The sequence below is a fragment of the Coffea arabica genome, chromosome 7e (assembly GCF_036785885.1).
Source record: "Coffea arabica cultivar ET-39 chromosome 7e, Coffea Arabica ET-39 HiFi, whole genome shotgun sequence".
In the NCBI taxonomy this organism is placed as follows: domain Eukaryota; kingdom Viridiplantae; phylum Streptophyta; class Magnoliopsida; order Gentianales; family Rubiaceae; genus Coffea; species Coffea arabica.
Window position 1 is genome coordinate 11,303,270 of NC_092323.1, and position 17,789 is coordinate 11,321,058.

Sequence of the window (17,789 nt, forward strand, 5' to 3'; positions counted from 1 at the left end):
GAAATATATGTATTGCATCGCAGATAATTAACTACACTAAAGAAACCACAAGGAAGAGAATGACAACAGAGAAAGCAGGTATTTATCTGTAAATGAAAGATGGATCACATGTCGATTTCCAATTTCCAAAGCCTATTACAATATTAAAAATTTAATATATCAGATCACAATTTCACTTGTTAGCTCCTTTATATTTATCAATTTGCAAAAAGTAAAATAGGCATTTTAATCTTGATATAACTGGCTAAAATCTCTAGGTGATTTTCTGTTAAAAGTAAAAGAAGAAAAAGTGCTGAGGTAGGAAGTAGGAGAAAGTGAAGTAGCTAACTATACATAAGAGTGAGGCTAATTTCATTTTGTTTATTCTACAGAGACATACATGGGATTAATTATGGAATACAAAATTACCAAGAGGGGAAATGAAGGTAAGGATTTTAAGTTTCTAATTATGACTACTAGCGGCACTTTCAGGTGAGGAACTGAGAAGCTCCTCCAAAAGGTCAGCTCCCAAGTCTTCAAGCTCCAGCACGACTTTTTCCTTTACGAGTTGTTGCTTCAGATTTCTCCTTGTTCTTTTTGACGCACTTCTCCTGATTTTGTGGGTTGCCTTAAGAACCACAGCTGGCGAGCAGCCATTCTCCCAGTTATGCTTAATACCTTCAAGTGATTTCTGGACTCGATCCATTGGAAAGTTGAGGCTAGCTAGGGTACCCCTCATCGAGAAAGCTGCTTGGTCATAAGCCAAAGCTGCTTGTTCTGGCCTGTCAAATGTTCCTAGCCAAACTCTTATTCCATTCCTTGTTGAATCCCTGATTTCCGCTGCATATTTTCCCCATGGACGCTTTCTTACTCCTATATATTTCTTTTCTCGCCTCTTGGAATCCCTTGTCAAATTCAACGATTGTATAGCTTCAGTAGTCTCAAGTTTTTGTTTAGGAACATTATTGTTGTCAAGAAACCAGAATGAAAACTCAGAGAAGAGGAAGTTCTGATCAGGACTTGGATTCTCATAGGATGAAGAATCCATCTCTAGCTAAAACTGAAGTGTTTGTGGTTAATTCTCTTGCATAAAGGCTGGGCTTTAAAATGCCCTGACACGTGGGGTATTTGACTTTTTTTTTAATCGGTGCAGTATTTCTTTTCGAGAAGAAAAAAGACGGAGGAATCTGATAGTTCGAATTGGATTAAGGCAAGAGTCCGTGGTGGAAAGTTATCAAGAAGAATATATCATATGATTGATATTTCCAGAAACTTGTGCTGAATGTAAGCAGGTGTCAGTTACGGGGTCGCGGTCGGATACTTCGCCAGGGTTACTATAAAATTCTAGATTGAAGCCCACAAGCAAACAGAACAAGAAATGCAGAAACAAGAGATTTTGGAGACCTTATCTTACGTAAACTGCAGTTATTGGAGTACATATGTCTGAAGTCTGGACCCAAATGCTGATGGCAAAAAATCGAGTCCCAAATCTTTAGCACGAGCTTTGACTAATATGCTGATGCTGCCTAAATAGTAGCCTGATTCGTGGCATCAAAAGATCAGATCGACTCTTCGAGTCTTTATCTACCTAAAGATAACGAAGCTGCCGTGTAATGCCGGGCTTCTTGATTGGAAATTTTCCAAGCACGTTCCGTTAGCATTGAAATTATATAAGTTTTCGCTATACATACTTGATTTGGATAACAATGCCTAGTGGATAAATACTTGTTAGGAGGGGTTTTAAGTGTTAGTTTTATTGAAAAAGTGTAATTAATTTAGAAAAGTGTCTAAGTAAATAATTATCATTGTGCGTATTCACATGTTAAGTTAGGTGTAATGTAAGTGCAATAACGAGTGCCTATCAGACATCCAATAAATAAAATCCTGCTTCATTTTCGTCATGAATAACCACATAGTTTGCAATGTTCATGGAAGCAGCTAGATATCAATTAATGCAAATTCTAGATGATTTGCTCCAATTAGCAGGAATGCCGTGAGTAGAAGTTTTTGAAGGAAATAATATCTTTGGATGTTTGCAGTTGCGTAAAACTAGAGCAACAAACCAAAAATAAAAAAATAAAAAATTCACATGGAGCAGCTTTTGCAAGATTTTCCCCCTTTCACACCTATAATCAAGTGATTGCCTACTTGTAATGGTAAATGGTTTATGTGTTGGGAACATTATTATGGAAATATAGTCCTCTTGTAGGGTACCGGAATGACTGGAATGTCAAAAAGAAGACTGGTTTAATGAGGATCAGGAAAGAGAGAACAAAAGTAGATGGTTTAGAATGTTCATGTCATTGCAAATTTGAATAATCCTAAACACTATTTGTTTGTAATTACAAGCATGTCCTACTATGAATCAGTAAATTCCACCCGAGTGGATGGATTCATTCTTCTAATAATGACATAATATTTATTAAATTCAAAATAATTGCTTATTTGTCAGCAGGTTGCATTTACTTGACCATCCTTTAAAGGTCACTTACAAGGAGAATTTTACTAATTCATAAACCTTGAAAATATAGAAGGACAAGATTGACTAAATTGAATGATCACTAAAATAAAATATTAATGCTCAAAAGATACATTTTTTTTGGTAGGTGCAGAATTTCATTATGGCATAATTTGAGTTAAACCAGAACAAGTCTTTTCGTAACATTCATTTGCAACAAGAAACGACTAACTAGTGTTGGCACCTGCATCATGATGTATTCTTCTTTCTTACAATAATTACGTGAAGGTTAAGATAGACATCGTCATGTGAGTTTATTCTCTCACTATTGGTAGATTTATTTTTAATATTATGAGTTGTAATTTCCACCATTTATGAGTTAATATGTTGATTGTATTATTTTAAACCATTGGGCATTGTTTGTAACCTTATTTTAAAAGAATCTACTATTAGTAGGAATCACATCAAGGCAAAGAGGGATTAAACTAGTGATTGAGGTTGAAATCTCAGGTATTAGAGATCCTGAAATCAATTCTCCCATTTTTAAATCTCACTCCTCCCTATTCAAAAGAAAATTGTTTGGATTAGCTGTTTTTTAGGGTATTTTTGAAAAATTTTATTGTAACAGTGTATATGAAAAATTTTTATTATAAAAATTTTTTGAAAATTTTGAAATATTGTATGGATGAGATGTTTTTTGAGTTATTGTGTATTATTATAATATTGTATTTGAAAAACTTGTTTTTGAAAAAATGACCAATCCAAACAAAGCATATAATACTAATAATGATGATAAAATACATCAGGACCAAAAAAGAAAAAAAAAAAAAAGGGTCCTACAGTTCCGTAATTGTTTAATAAAGACATGTATAGGCAAGTAGTTGTTGTTGAATTTTCGACAAAAAAAAAAAAAAAAAGTTGTTGTTGCTGAATAGAAAAATGATTGGTGCGGTTTCTTTTCTGTCTGAAAAATTAGTATTTATATGAAACATTTATTGTTTGTTTGGTCGTGGGAGAATACTTGACGGTCTTGCCTAAATTGACCAGGGGCCTACCGTCAGTGTTAGTTTCGTTGGCTGCTGCGTTAGAGTCAAAGTTCGTTCTCCATTACCAGTCAGCCAGGAATTGGCGCCTGGCAGGCGTCCACGGCCACCGGAAAAGACCAATTGGGCGGCGGTCCTCTTTCAATTTTCTTTCTTTTCAGTTTTCCTGTTATTTATATCGTTTGGAAACATATACTACAAAAACATGAATATTTTATCAGCATCTGCAATGCATTTCATTTGTTAATGTCACACTCAAAAAGGACAATAAGGTTTCTTGTTTTTTTTGTTGCAATCGGAGTAACTACGTATCTACAGCAACAAAAATCATACTACAAAGCTCCTCTCCCAGTTTTCTGAAAAGGAAATTTATTATAAATGGCAAAGAGGTACATTTTCTAGTGGCTTTTGAACCAATATTGTTGCAAACCTTGTTCGTTTCTGTTTAGGTCCGAAGAATTCGTAGAAAATGGATAGGAAAGGGGAAGACCTTTTCTTTTTAAAGAGTTTTATTTTTTTTAAAAAAAAAAAAAAGGATTAGTGGAAAAAAAATAAGAAAAATTGAATTGATGGAATTATAATCGTTTATAAGGAAGAGCTGGATTGGTTTTGATTTGGCAATATATAGGGTTGAAAAATGAACTCAATATTCGAATTGAGCTTGATTTGTTTACATTTGATAATATTCAGTCTCAGTTGAGCAAATAAACAAATTAAATTTGAATAAAATTTTAACTTATTAAAATAATCAAATAAATTTAAACAGTAAGATTTTCAACCCGGTTAAACTCACTTGCATCCCTGTCAATATAGGAGCAGATCAAACCGCAAGGTTTTGATCTTTGTTAAGTAAGCCTGCCCCTACTTGGGCTTTCTTTTTATTGTTTGGGTCCATACATCCAGTTTAGGGCTTTAGTTTGAAATGTCACAGACAGTTTATCGTTCTGCAGCTACGTGGACTCGATTTTGTTCTTAAAAATTGTTGACACCTGAAGTACTTGAGCACAATTTTTTTTTTTTGTGGGCAAATAATAGGAGCTTTTATTGATCAAAGCAATAAGGCTTGTACACAATGGTAGGAGGAAATAGGAAAAACCACTACCACATCTTGCTCCATCATGCAAGGCACTACTTGTCTGCTATACTATTACACGAGGCATTTCCAGTCCGACCCCTACTCAAGCACAAGAGACCAGTTTTCCTGAGTTTTTGGAAAACTTGTCCAAAAACTAGTTGCATGTCTAACTGCTTCCTCAATATCTTCTAGAATTCTAGAACAATCAACCGATTTTGACTGAAAAATGACAGCATTCCTGAATCTCCATATCTGTTACACTGTTGCAGCAAAGCACAATCTTCTCAATTGGTCTGCAAAGGAGTTTGACCTCAAATGTGCCGCAAGCCAACCTAGATTCTGATCCCAGGAGCATGAGCCCCTAAAGGTCAGGCACATATGCTGAACCTTAGCCCACACAGGTCTTGTCATGCAACAGTTGAAATATAGGTGCTCCATGCTTTCCTCTGCTCTTTGACAAAAAACACACATGTTAGATATCAGAGATACACCACATTTTCGAAGTCTATCCATTGTAGGCAACTTCTTTTTACATAAAAGCCAAACGATAAAAGCATATCTTGGAACATAGCCTTTCCCCCGAACCAACTTACTCCACGATACTTCTCCTCTCGTTGTAGCTTTCATGACGGACTTGGTATTGAACACTCCGGAGCGGCATCCTTCCCAAACAACCTGATCCTCAAAATCTGTCAAGGGAACCAGACTTTCAGGTGTGGCCTCCTTTAATCTCCTCATCCCTGCTGTTGCCTTCCTTCCCGTAGGCCATTTCCATTTTCCTTCTACTATGATGTCAGACAACAATGCAAAAGGGCTACAACAGAAATTTTGCAAAAGATTCCTTGTGAAGCATTTATACGAAGGCCCTAGAGGGTGCCCTTGAGCAAATTAATATTATTGATTCACCGCCATCTTAAAATTGATTAAATGAGTTACTTTTAGCGTGAAAAGTGATCCACCAAACTTTTTGCTTTAGGTTCAAGAGAATTTATGCATTGATTTTCAGAGCAAAAAAGCCTGAAATGAAGAAAGGTCAGGTGGATATATGTATGATAAGTGGATATCTATTTCATTCACAGATCAGGTGAAGAGGATATACATGAAATTACGAACAAAAAAGGGAACAGGTAATAATCATCTAAATGTCCCAAATATCCTTTGAACTATAATAGTAAATCTAATATCTCTAACTTATGATGGAATTGTTGTCAAAGTAAAGCAAATCTATAGATGAGATAAAGATAATCAGGAGCAATAATCTAGATGTACAAAAGCAAAAACAAGGTCATTAGTAGATTTTCATCATAATCAACCCTGTTTATTAACAAGTTTCTAAAACAACATGGGCAAAGCTGCATGTTCTCTTCAAATTCCATGTACCGGAGTTTCAGGTGCTGGAAGTGTAGTAATAGTCACATCAGGTATATTCTTAAAATTGGGTTCAGGCAGTAGCAAAGGTCTTTAATTCAAAAGGTAAATAAGAAATTGAGCATCCTAGCTTACACTGATTTTTTCATAGTAATTTGCTTGCCTGCTTTCAGTCAGGAGCTTTATAGCATACAGCTACTGTTTTATATTTGCAGAATTTCTCTCTGCGACCGATTACTGTTTATTCTTTCTAGTGAGAATTCATTTTTTGTTTTTACTAAATTCAATACTCACTTTCGTTGATTCATAACAGCAAACAAGGGGGAAATAATACAATCAACAGATCAGTACAATCAATCTTAATAAGGGTTCCAAGTCAAATACGACTAACAGTATCCAATTGAATTGAGGTTTATTAGCTCTCACAGGATGTTATATGTCGTTTTACTAATCTTTTTTTAGGCCAAAGGCAAAAAGACACAACAAAGAATAGTTTGTGATAATCGATATCCATATTACAGACTAAAACACTTGGGATTTAGTAACATCAAGAATTACAAGACAACATACACCGATACTAGACTGATGAAAAAGGTTTAGAATAATTTTTATGGGATTGAGAGAGACTAGTGGAGTAACCATATGATAACTGATGGTAAAAAAGGGAGAAAGTTACAATTAGTAATCTTAATTTCCCTTTTGCAAAGCTTGTTGAATAATGTGCTGAATCAATTAACTTGATTAATGAGGTAGTTGGAATGCTCTCTAGATAATTGCAATGTTCTCTAGAATGATGGAAATTAAGAGAGTTGTTGGGGCGGTTGGAACACTTCTCTATGTATCTAGAATGATCATTTACAAGTATAAATAGACCTTGTAAGCTCCAAACCAATATAAGAGAGTGTGAAAGAAATAAAACAAGAAAACAATTGAAGCTACCCTTGTCTTCAAATATTCCTCTCAATTCTTGACCTAATATCCAACATATTGGCATCAGAGCTACGGTTTCATTGCCTTAGTCCATACCCTAAAACCAGAAAAATTTGAGAGATTTCCAACTACAAGATGGCCAATCATATTACTGATGGTCTTCCAATTCCCATATTCTCCGGTGAGCACTATGATCATTGGTTCATAAAAATGAGAACAATTTTCAGATCACAAGATTTGTGGGAATATGTAGAGAATGGCTATAGAGAACCAGAAAGTGAAGAAGGTCTCACCAATCAAGAATTAAAAGCACTTAAAGAGCATAGGAAGAAGGATGCAAAAGGTTCTTTCACACATCCAGCAAGGTGTGAGTTCAGATATTTTTTTCAAGAATTATAGGAGCTGATCATGCCAAGAAAGCATGGGAGATTCTACAAAAAGAGTTTCAAGGAAATCTTAAGGTAAAGAATGTTACTCTTCAAACTCTTAGAAGAGATCTTGAAAATTTGAAGATGAGTGATGATGAAAGTATACTACACAAAAATCACCACAATTGTAAATGAAATGAAAACCTTTGGTGAAGAAATTATTGATAGCAGAATTGTTGAAAAAATTCTTGTTAGTTTGGCTCCAAAATTTGATCCAATGGTATCCATAATTGAGGAGACAAAAGATATTTCTTCAATGAGTGTTCAAGAGTTGATGGGATCGTTGAAAGCTCATGAGAGAAGATTGGCTAGACATGTTGAAAAATCTTTTGAAAGCACCTTCCAATCGAAGCTGAATTTCACCCCTAAAACCAATGAACGAGAGCTATCTTGTAGCTACCAAAGAGGTGGAGACTCACAAAGAGGCGGTAGATATGGCCGTGGAAGGGGCAGAGGCAAAAATTCAAGAGGAAGAGGAAGAAACGACCTTTAAAGAGGCCTTAATGCTGAAAATTCACCACCTTGCAGTTATTGTGGCAAGACCAATCACCTTGAGAAAGACTGTTGGCACAAAGACAAGCCAAAGTGCTACTATTGCAAAAGATTTGGCCATATTGAGAAGGATTGCATATTCAAAACCAATCACCAAGTACAATTTTCAGAAGACAAGCAAGGAGAAGGAAACTTATTCAATGCTTGCCACATAGCCACTGAAGTCAAGAACAATATGTGGCACCTTGACAGCGGTTATAGCAATCATATGACAAGAGATAGATCCATTTTTATTGACTTGGATGAATCTATAAAGACTGAAGTGAAGATGGGCAATGGAGTCATAGTTCAAGCACAAGAATTGGGAACAATTGGTGTCCAAATCAGGCAAGGTATGAAGTTCATTCGTGATGTTTTATTTGTTTTTTATTTAGACCAAAATTTATTGAGTCTTGGACAGCTTCTTGAGCATAAATATGCACTTAACTTTGATGATTATGAGTGCTGCATCTATGATAAAAAAGATGGTAGACAACTTGTGATGAAAATTCAAATGCAAGCCAATCGAAACTTTCCAATCAAATTCAATTATAGTGGAAATCAAGCCTTGAAAGTAAATGTCAATGAAAATTCATGGTTGTGGCACAAGAGGTATGGCCATTTGAATTTTCATAGTCTCAAAGTGCTTCAACAAAGAGGGATGACATATGGCTTACCAAGAATTGAGGAGAAACATGAAGTTTGTGAAGGTTGTGCACTTGGCAAACAACACCGGCAACCATTTCCTGAAGGAGCTGCATGGCGAGCCAAGAAGATCTTGGAGCTGATTCATACGGATATTTGTAGGCCCAGGAAGACAACTTCTCATGGAGGTAACAAGTATTTCATCCTTTTCATTAATGATTTTTCAAGAATGACTTGGGTCTATTTCATGAAAGAAAAATCCTAGGTGTTTTCAATTTTTAAGAAGTTCAAAAGTCTTGTTGAGAAACAAAGTGGCTGTTATATCAAGAAGTTGAGGAGTGATCGTGGTAAGGAATACATCTCAAATGCATTTCAAAAATTTTGTGAAGATGAAGGTTTGGAGATGCAGCTGACCGTTGGCTACACACCACAACAAAATGGAGTCTCGAAAAGAAAGAACCAAACTGTGATGGAGATGGAAAAATCCATGATACATGACAAAGGGTTGCCAAAGGAATTTTGGGCTGAAGCCGTTTATACAGCTGTGTATTTGCTCAATAGAAATCCTACAAAGGCCGTATGGAATCAAACTCCAATTGAAGCATGGAGTGGAAGGAAACCGTCAGTGAAACACTTGAAGGTTTTTGGGAGCATTTGCTATGCTCAAATTCCAAAAGAAAAGAGATATATGCTTGATGAAGTAAGTGAAAAATGTATTTTTGTTGGTTATAGCTCCAAGTCTAAAGGTTATAGATTGTTTAATTTGAAGACAAACAAAATCATTAGTGGTCGAGATGTTGTATTTGATGAAAATGCTGCTTGGAATTGGGATGAGAAAAATATTGTGAAACAGGGTGTTTGGCATCATGAAGAAGAAGAATATTCAACAAATGAAAAAGAAAATGGTGATGATTCAACACCAACAAGCAGTCCACCATCAACTCCAAATTCAAGTTCGAGTTGGTTCTCCAAACACAACTCCAAAGAAAATGAGGAGTTTAAGTGATGTTTATACAAGATACAATTTTTGCATTCTTGAACCAGAAAATTTTGAAGAATCATATGCAGAAAAGGACTGGAGAAAGGCAATGGAAGATGAAATTTATGCAATTGAGAAAAATGAGACTTGGAAACTAGTTGAAAAGCCTCGAGACAAGGAGATCATTGGTATCAAGTGGATTTACAAAGTTAAGATGAATCCAGATGGTTCAATCCAAAAGAAGAAGGCAAGACTTGTTGCTAAGGGTTTTTCACAACAGCTCGGAATTGATTACAATGAAACATTTGCACCGGTTGCAAGATGTGATACAATTAGAGCTCTCATTGCCGTAGCAACTCAAAAAGGTTGGAATCTCTACCAACTTGATATTAAATCTGTCTTTTTGAATGGAGAATTGAAGGAAGAGATGTATGTTTAACAATCTCAAGGTTTTGTCAAAAAAGAACAAGAAGACAAAGTGTATAAGTTGAAGAAAGCATTATATGGATTGAAACAAGCTTCAAGGGTTTGGTATAGTCAAATTGATTCTTACTTCATGGAGCAAGGATTCAAGAAGAGTAAAAGTGAGCCAACCTTATATGTGAAAACTCAAGATAACTCAAACATTCTCATTGTTGCTTTATACGTTGATGATTTGCTTTACACTAGTAACAATGAGAAGATGATTGCTGATTTTAAGAAAGACATGATGAAAAGATATGAAATGAATGATATGGGACTGCTACATCATTTTCTTGGTATGGAGATTTATCAATATGATGATGGAGTCTTTATTTGTCAAAAGAAATATACTGAAAATATTCTTGTAAAATTTGACATGGCTGATTGTAAACCTAGGGCTACACCACTTGTTGTAAGTGAAAAGTTTGTCAAGAAAGATGGTGAAAAAAAAGTTGATTCCACTTTGTATAGAAGTTTGGTCGGAAATTTGCTTTATCTCACAGTTACAAGGCCGGGTATCATGTTTGCTTCAAGTTTATTATCACGGTTTATGCACAATCCCAGTCAATTACATCTTGGAGCAGCCAAGAGAGTGTTAAGATACATCAAAGGGACACTTGATTAAGGCATCAAATTCAACAAAGACACTACTTTAAATTTGCATGGTTATTGTGATAGTGATTGGGGTGGATGCCTTGATGATATGAAGAGCAACTCAGGCTATTGTTTTTTCGCTTGATTCTGGAGTATTTTCTTGGGCATCAAAGAAGCAACAAAGTGTGGCACAATCATCAGCTAAAGCTGAATATGTATCTGCAAGTTTGGCAACATCACAAACCATTTGGCTTAGGAGAATTCTTGAAGACATTGATGAGAAACAAAAGGAAGCTACGGTGATGTTCTGTGACAACAAATCAGCAATTGACATTGCCAAAAGTCCAGTTTATCATAGTAGAACTCGCCATATTGCTATCAAACACCATTTTATTCGAGATGAATTGAAGATGGTGAAGTTGAACTAAAATTTGGCAAGAGTGAAGACCAAGTTGCAGACATCTTTACCAAGGCACTTCCAAAAGACAAGTTCAACTATTTTCGAGAGATGCTTGGAGTTCAAGAACAACACATTAAGGGGGAATATGTTGAATAATGTGCTAAATCAATTAGCTTGATTAATGAGGTAGTTGGAATGCTCTCTAGATAATTGCAATATTCTCTAGAATGATGGAAATTAAGAGAGTTGTTTGGGTGGTTGGAACACTTCTCTATGTATCTAGAATGATCATTTACAAATATAAATAGACCTTGTAAGCTCCAAACCAATATAAGAGAGTGTGAAAGAAATAAAACAAGAAAACAATTGAAGCTACCCTTGTCTCCAAATATTTCTCTCAATTCTTGGTCTAATATCCAACAAAGCTAATGATTGCTATTGCAGATTATTATATAAACTATTGCCATTTAACTTGTCTTTGCAAACTGATTGCTTATTAAGTCTCTAACAAGTAGGTATAGAAACGGACATGTTTCCAGTTCGAAAATTTTGTTTGCAAATGTGCTGCAAACCTTTATAGACTTCTTGAACTTTTTCAGCAGCTGCAAACAAGGAATCGCAAGACCTGGGATAGGCATCATTGAAGCTTTGTTATGTGGATTAAAAATAGGCTAATTATGGGTAAAAAAAGGACTTTTATCATACTGAATTTAAAGGTTTGATATAGAATGGATAGTAAGTTAGATGATCATAACGTATACAAGGTTCTGGAAAATCACAAGATTAAAATAGTTACACGACCACTACTACAGATGCTAAAGAGAAGATGCATTAACTAGTTGTAATAAATTGCTCTCAAATATATATATATATATAGACAAACCCACACACACACACACATATATATATATATATGCATATATATTTTGCTGATACTGTAGGATGCCAATTCTGGCAGACTTTCAAACTAGTACGAGAAAGTTTCTAGGTTCTAGAACTACTCATGACATACAATCAGTGGTTAAAATTTTGGAAGAAGCTACGTTAATTATATTAGACAATTCTTTTTCAAATGACTACCAACATTGGGTTATTTGTATATGATGATTTGCATAGCTTGCTCCATACTACTATTTTTTTCTCCTCCCTAAATCATTAACATAAACTTCGGAATTTAGATGTTTTTTTAATCTAGTCCAGGAAGCAATGGAATGATGGAGGTAATCTATTCTAACCGAAGTTAAATGGATGTCAAGCTGAGAAAATCTGTTATTAAGTGTGGAGATTATGCTAAATCTAGGACTAGAAGCTGAATAAAGAACACACCTTTTGCTTGAATATTTTGTTCTATTGAATAGATTATATTGGATGGTAGAATATGGCCGTTATTATTGACAAATTGATCATGTATAATGATAAAAAAGAAACTGTCATTATCACCATATAGCATCATACATGATGAAATTGTAATGTGGCCAACATCAAATTTTTAGGGTACAAATGATAAGGAAACTATGTTACAAGAAGCCGTGTTTAAATTTTTTTGCGGGTTAAGGTAGTAAAACTAAATTAGTAGTAAAATACATAGTTTAACCATTGAGAAAATGATTGAAAACGTAATAACGAGTTTTGCTTGTAAAAAAGCAACTTCATGTGTTATCATGGAAAACAAAAGAAAGAAGCTTAGTGGCACTGGCGGCCAGGTGTGGGACACCGCCTATGTTTTGTATCCGTGTTTTTAAGCGTGTTTTTATTATACAAGTTTTCAAATAATTTTGACCATATCTACTTTTTAAAAATACCACAAAGTTTAAAATACACATCACAAAATACATAAAAATGCACATTTATTTCTTTTTTTACCACCACTCTTCCTAACCATTTTCGCTTTCATAGCCACCGCCATCATATGAGCCCACCACTGTTGGTTGCCACCTCCGCATCATCTGAACGTACCTCTCTCTTTTTTTAAAAAAAAAAAAAATCCTCGCTTTCTCACCCCCTCCTTCTCCATCTCTCTCTTTCCCCTCCTCCTTCCTCCTCCGCTCCTCTCTTCTCCTTTCCCCCTCTTCTTCCTTCCCTCTCCCTCTCCCCCCATCCTTTATAAATATGAAGTAGGATAATAATTGTTAATATGCATATTTACATGCCAATGTAAATATGATTGTGGTGTACTAACAAGTGCTCACTCAGTACCAATTGGAAATGCATTGCAATGTCTCTTGCTCAAGTACGTAAATAATGAGATAATAGAAAATATAAAAGAAATGCAAGTAAAATAGGAAAACAGAAGTTTGAAATTCTTGGACACAGCCGTCTCATCCATTAAGAAAGAAAAATGCCAAGCTTTCCTTTCTATATTCTTTTTTGAATCCCGCAGACCGCAAATGACGTCATGGCAATGCAAATATTTTGCAATTGTGAGCGTCATTGCAACATGTATGCTCTAAAAAATTCCAGTGGGGGCATCAAATTGGTCGGAATTCCATGAACGAATAGTTGTCAGAGAATTTTGACAGCAATCATCTATATAAATCCAGTACACGTATATAATACAAGCTTCTTAGTACCCTTCAAACTCCTAATCATATGACAATTGAAGTTTCTTCTGTTCAGATATTTCTCATCAAAAGAGTACTGACTACTAACCTGAGAAAAAGGAAGAAACCTACGAATGGAACCTTCCTGGATCCAGTTTTCTTCCATAAAACAGTCTTCTCATCATCTTACAAGCAAATTATTGCAGAAGGTGAAAACCTTGATTTCTGCATTGCTGGTGATGAGGATGAGACAAGGTATTTATGGGACACTGGTCCATCCAGCAGTACCAGTACTGATGAGAATGAAATCATCTTCAGTCTTCAAAAAGAGCCCGAAAAGCAATACATAGGTGTTCGAAAGCGGCCGTGGGGGAATAATGCAGCTGAAATAAGGGATTCTACAAGAAATGGGATAAGGGTTTGGCGTGGAACTTTTGATACTGCAGAGGAGGGAGCTGTGGCCTACGATCATTGCAGGAAATGGGATGTGAAGACATGGGTGGAGAATCCCCAGTTGCAGCCTTGAAAGAGGTACACAAGATGAGAAATAGGTCGAAACGAAGATGTTTTGGCGTTTGAGGACTTGGGAGTTGGGACCTGACCTTTTAGATGAGCTATTAGCAGAAACTAGTTATTCTTGAAGGTAAATTGGATCGGTAACTTTGGCTCCATTTTATTATACCTAGATGTTCCGAATTCTATTTCTTTCCGCTCTTTTTTTTTATTAACTAATATTAACACTGATTCCTTATATTTGTTCCTTTTCTAGTCACGTCCATATCATTACCAATTTTTTGAACCCTAATTCTTTCTGTGGTGATTCTTTGACACTTCATTCTCTCCACCTATTATAAGGATCTAGAGGGGACCTATTAATTGCGCACTGAATTGCATTTAACTGACGTGAGTTTCTACGACTGTGGTCAGAGAAAACTTGCATGATTGCATCAGAGTGTAAATTAATTGGACTGGCCAAAATCAGACATAGGTAAACGCTTTTAAAATTTCTTTAGAAATGATTGTTCAAGATTCATTGTATACAGATAAGGATTTTACACTACGAGTGCTGATGATGTAAGAATGCAAGGACAGGAACATGTAGACTGAAGTTGGGGATGCATAGACTAGAGATATGTTATAAATTAAATGTTGTTAAAAAGAAAAAAAGATTGAAGACAGGTTGGTTCTTGATCCAAGCCAAGGACGAACTTGGAAAATACAAGGCACCATCAAACGCACTTGAAATATAAGGATTTGATCAGTTTTTGTGGAATTCTAGCTTGAATGTGTAACGTTATCAAACCCTAAGCAAATCAAGCTTGAAGCTTTATTTAATTCACTTTTCAGCCAACGAAATTGATTGTCAGACATAATCCACCAGATTAATTAGTCTGTTTGGTTAGCAATTAATTGAATATAGGATGACAGGGCAATATATTAAGGTTTCTCCATATATATGTCATTTTCCCATCATCTATGATTTCGATTGTTGACAATTCAAACTCGGAGCAGTCTACAGCTAAGAGGTTCAGGTATTCATGTCTTACTATAATGATAAGATAATTTATTTTTATAGAGCTTTGTTTATGCAACCATGCATGATGACGAATTGACAATAGCCATAGTGCCATACAACATATTTAATACTGCAAGAAAAGCACCTCGACATTACCCTAGTATCAATCTGTGTATGCATCCCACATTAATTATTGATTTTGTAATACATTTTTCCTTTTTTAAAAAAAATATGTCTTGATTCTCACATTCTGACCCCGGGAATTTGTCTTCTTCCGTCGGCGGATTCCGCACGAGGACAGCTCCCCTTAGAAGTAGGAATAACAGCATTTAAATACAGGACAGGTACCCTCTGTAATAGGACCAACTATTTCTTTTTTTTTTTAATTTCTTTCTTTCAACAAAAAAATTTTAAAAAAAATTCCTTTTCTCTTGCTTTGAGTGATTGTATTAATTTATGCTCTCAGTTACCGTTTTCCAAATGATAATGAGGGTTCAGAATTCAAAGTTTCAAAGCTCATTCCTCCATTTAGATTGATGGCCACAAGCAACAACTCGGACCAACTTCTCTTCTTCGTCTATCGAATGAAAATCCAAGCAAAGGTACGATGGAGTATAAGACTTTGTCTATGTTCGTAGACATAGTCTATCTGGTCTAGTCATATGAAGTTGGTACAAGGGATCTGATTTTCTTGATTGTTGTAGTATCTTTTGGAGCCAACAGAAAAAGTTAAATCAAACAAGAAATGCTGATTGAGATATGGTACACGCTATCAATTGACTGAAGACTAGTATCAATTCATATGTAACTAGCCAAGACCTTAGTAGAGGAAGGTGAAGTAGATTAGAAAAACCTGCCGATGTGATCTTTTAAGTTCTAGATTTTTTTTTTATTTATGTTTCTTATAGTGGATTAATCATTAATTATAATGCGCGAATAGAAACAATAAACTTCATTAAGATTGGTTAAAATTATCAAATCTTTACTTCCTTAATTAGATAAATCTGGATGTCAGTCTGTTATTAATTTGGGTCAGCAGATGCTGAGCGGAGGCTAATATAAGAGTAGAATAATCTAAGTTTAGACCGAAGAATAAAATGAAAATTAAGAATTGAAGAATTTTTTTTTTGTTTAATTTCAATGTTTATATGCATTCATTAATTCGGCCGCACAGATGCTGAATTTACATGTGGAATAATTTGACCTAAAACAAAATACGAAACAAATAATTTACGTTAATGGAGAATCCTTTTAGGATGCTCATCAGAGCTCTAGATATCGATGCCCTTCGAAAGGACTTCGTCTTCTGCTCTAAAGAAGGAAGATTTAAGACCCCCAAATTTTGTGCCAATCAAAATTGTTTTATCAGATTCAGCTATCATTTATTAAATCTCCTTTCTTAGTTATTCAACTTTATATTGCTTCGAAATCTATGAAGGTGTTTCTTGAAATTGCTTGTTAGAGATTTTTGGGATAAGGTGATCGAGGTCCGCCTAAGTATATAACGCATCCATACACACATTTTTGGTATAAGGTGAGATTCTTATTACACCATTTTTCTATACACAATCTAAGTTTTGTTCATGTTGGATAAAACAGTTACTTTTGTGCTCCAATCATTCAACGGAAAGAAGGTGATGAGTTTGAGAGCGACAAAACCAAAAAAAAAAAAAAAGGCAATTATGATATCTATCTCATCCATGAAAAAAGCGGGAAATGACGTCCTTTTGACTGAAACGAACACAGCAAATAATTGAATCCTATATGATATCTATCTCATCCACGAAAAAGCATTAGACAGAAATTTATGGATTTTTTTTTTTTGGATGAAACGAACACACAAAATGGTGTAACATCGCATATAGATAGGAGAAAGGGTCAAACATCAAAACCCTTCAACCAATTTAAAGCAGCCTTCAAAGGTTTAGACTTTCTTTCTAGGTTATCTATCTTTTTAAAAAAGAAAAAAAATTATGGAGTATATTTCTTAATAAAATTTCAATACAACACCCCTTCTAGTATACTTAAGGTCGCAAAGATTTCATCCTCAACAAGTGGATAGCTGTTTCTGATCTTTCAATTATGCCTTAGTATCATGTTCTCATGATCTTTTTTTCCAAATATTTAACCATTCAATTAACAAATATGCATAGTTGCATTCCAATCACTTTCAATCTTTTTCTTTTTATTGATTGTGACTCTTGAAATGTTATTTTATTATTAAAGGTTCATGAATGCGCCCCATTTTTTTTGTTGGATTAAAATGCATGCATTTCAAGAAAAAGAAAGAGACTTGTTTGGGTATTTACTTACAACTTAATTGAAAGAGACTGGCTGGCAAAAAAAAAAAAAAAACAAGTAAAGAAAAGCAAATGAATTCATGGGCCCAAACAATATGTTATTTTGGAATGAAGATAATATTAAAATCCAGAAGCAGGACGTGAACCCCCAGAAGGTGATATTTTCACGACCCCATAATGCTTTTTCTTTGTCTGCTTTCGTCGGCGGATGGTCCACTCTGTGCCCTTTACTGGACCAGTAGATTCAGCAGTGAATTTCATAAGAAACCCTTAACCAGTTAAGTGTCTCCGTTGATCAAGTACTCTTACTATACAATTTGTTTAAAACAGTGATATACTGTTGGCACTTAAGTTTCTAGCAATGTTTTCTGGTTTCGATGAGTCCTATATTGCCTCAACACTTCTGTAAAAGTAAAAATTCAAGCTAGCATGAATTGATGTCTAAACGCCTAGATGGTACTCGACAGAAACGACTAAATACAACTAAAATGATCATCACAACTGCTCTTATGCTGAGTAGTTTATCCGATGGGACAGTATT

General features: G+C 35.0%; 1 protein-coding gene across 1 annotated transcript; it reads right to left on the minus strand.

Moving 5' to 3' along the window:
* Positions 1-442: 442 nt before the first annotated feature.
* LOC113698743 (ethylene-responsive transcription factor 1B-like) lies at positions 443-1,027 on the minus strand. Its single transcript, XM_027218671.2, has one exon. The coding sequence runs from the start codon at positions 1,025-1,027 to the stop codon at positions 443-445; it is 585 nt and encodes a 194-aa protein (XP_027074472.2).
* Between the last annotated feature and the right edge of the window lie 16,762 nt (positions 1,028-17,789).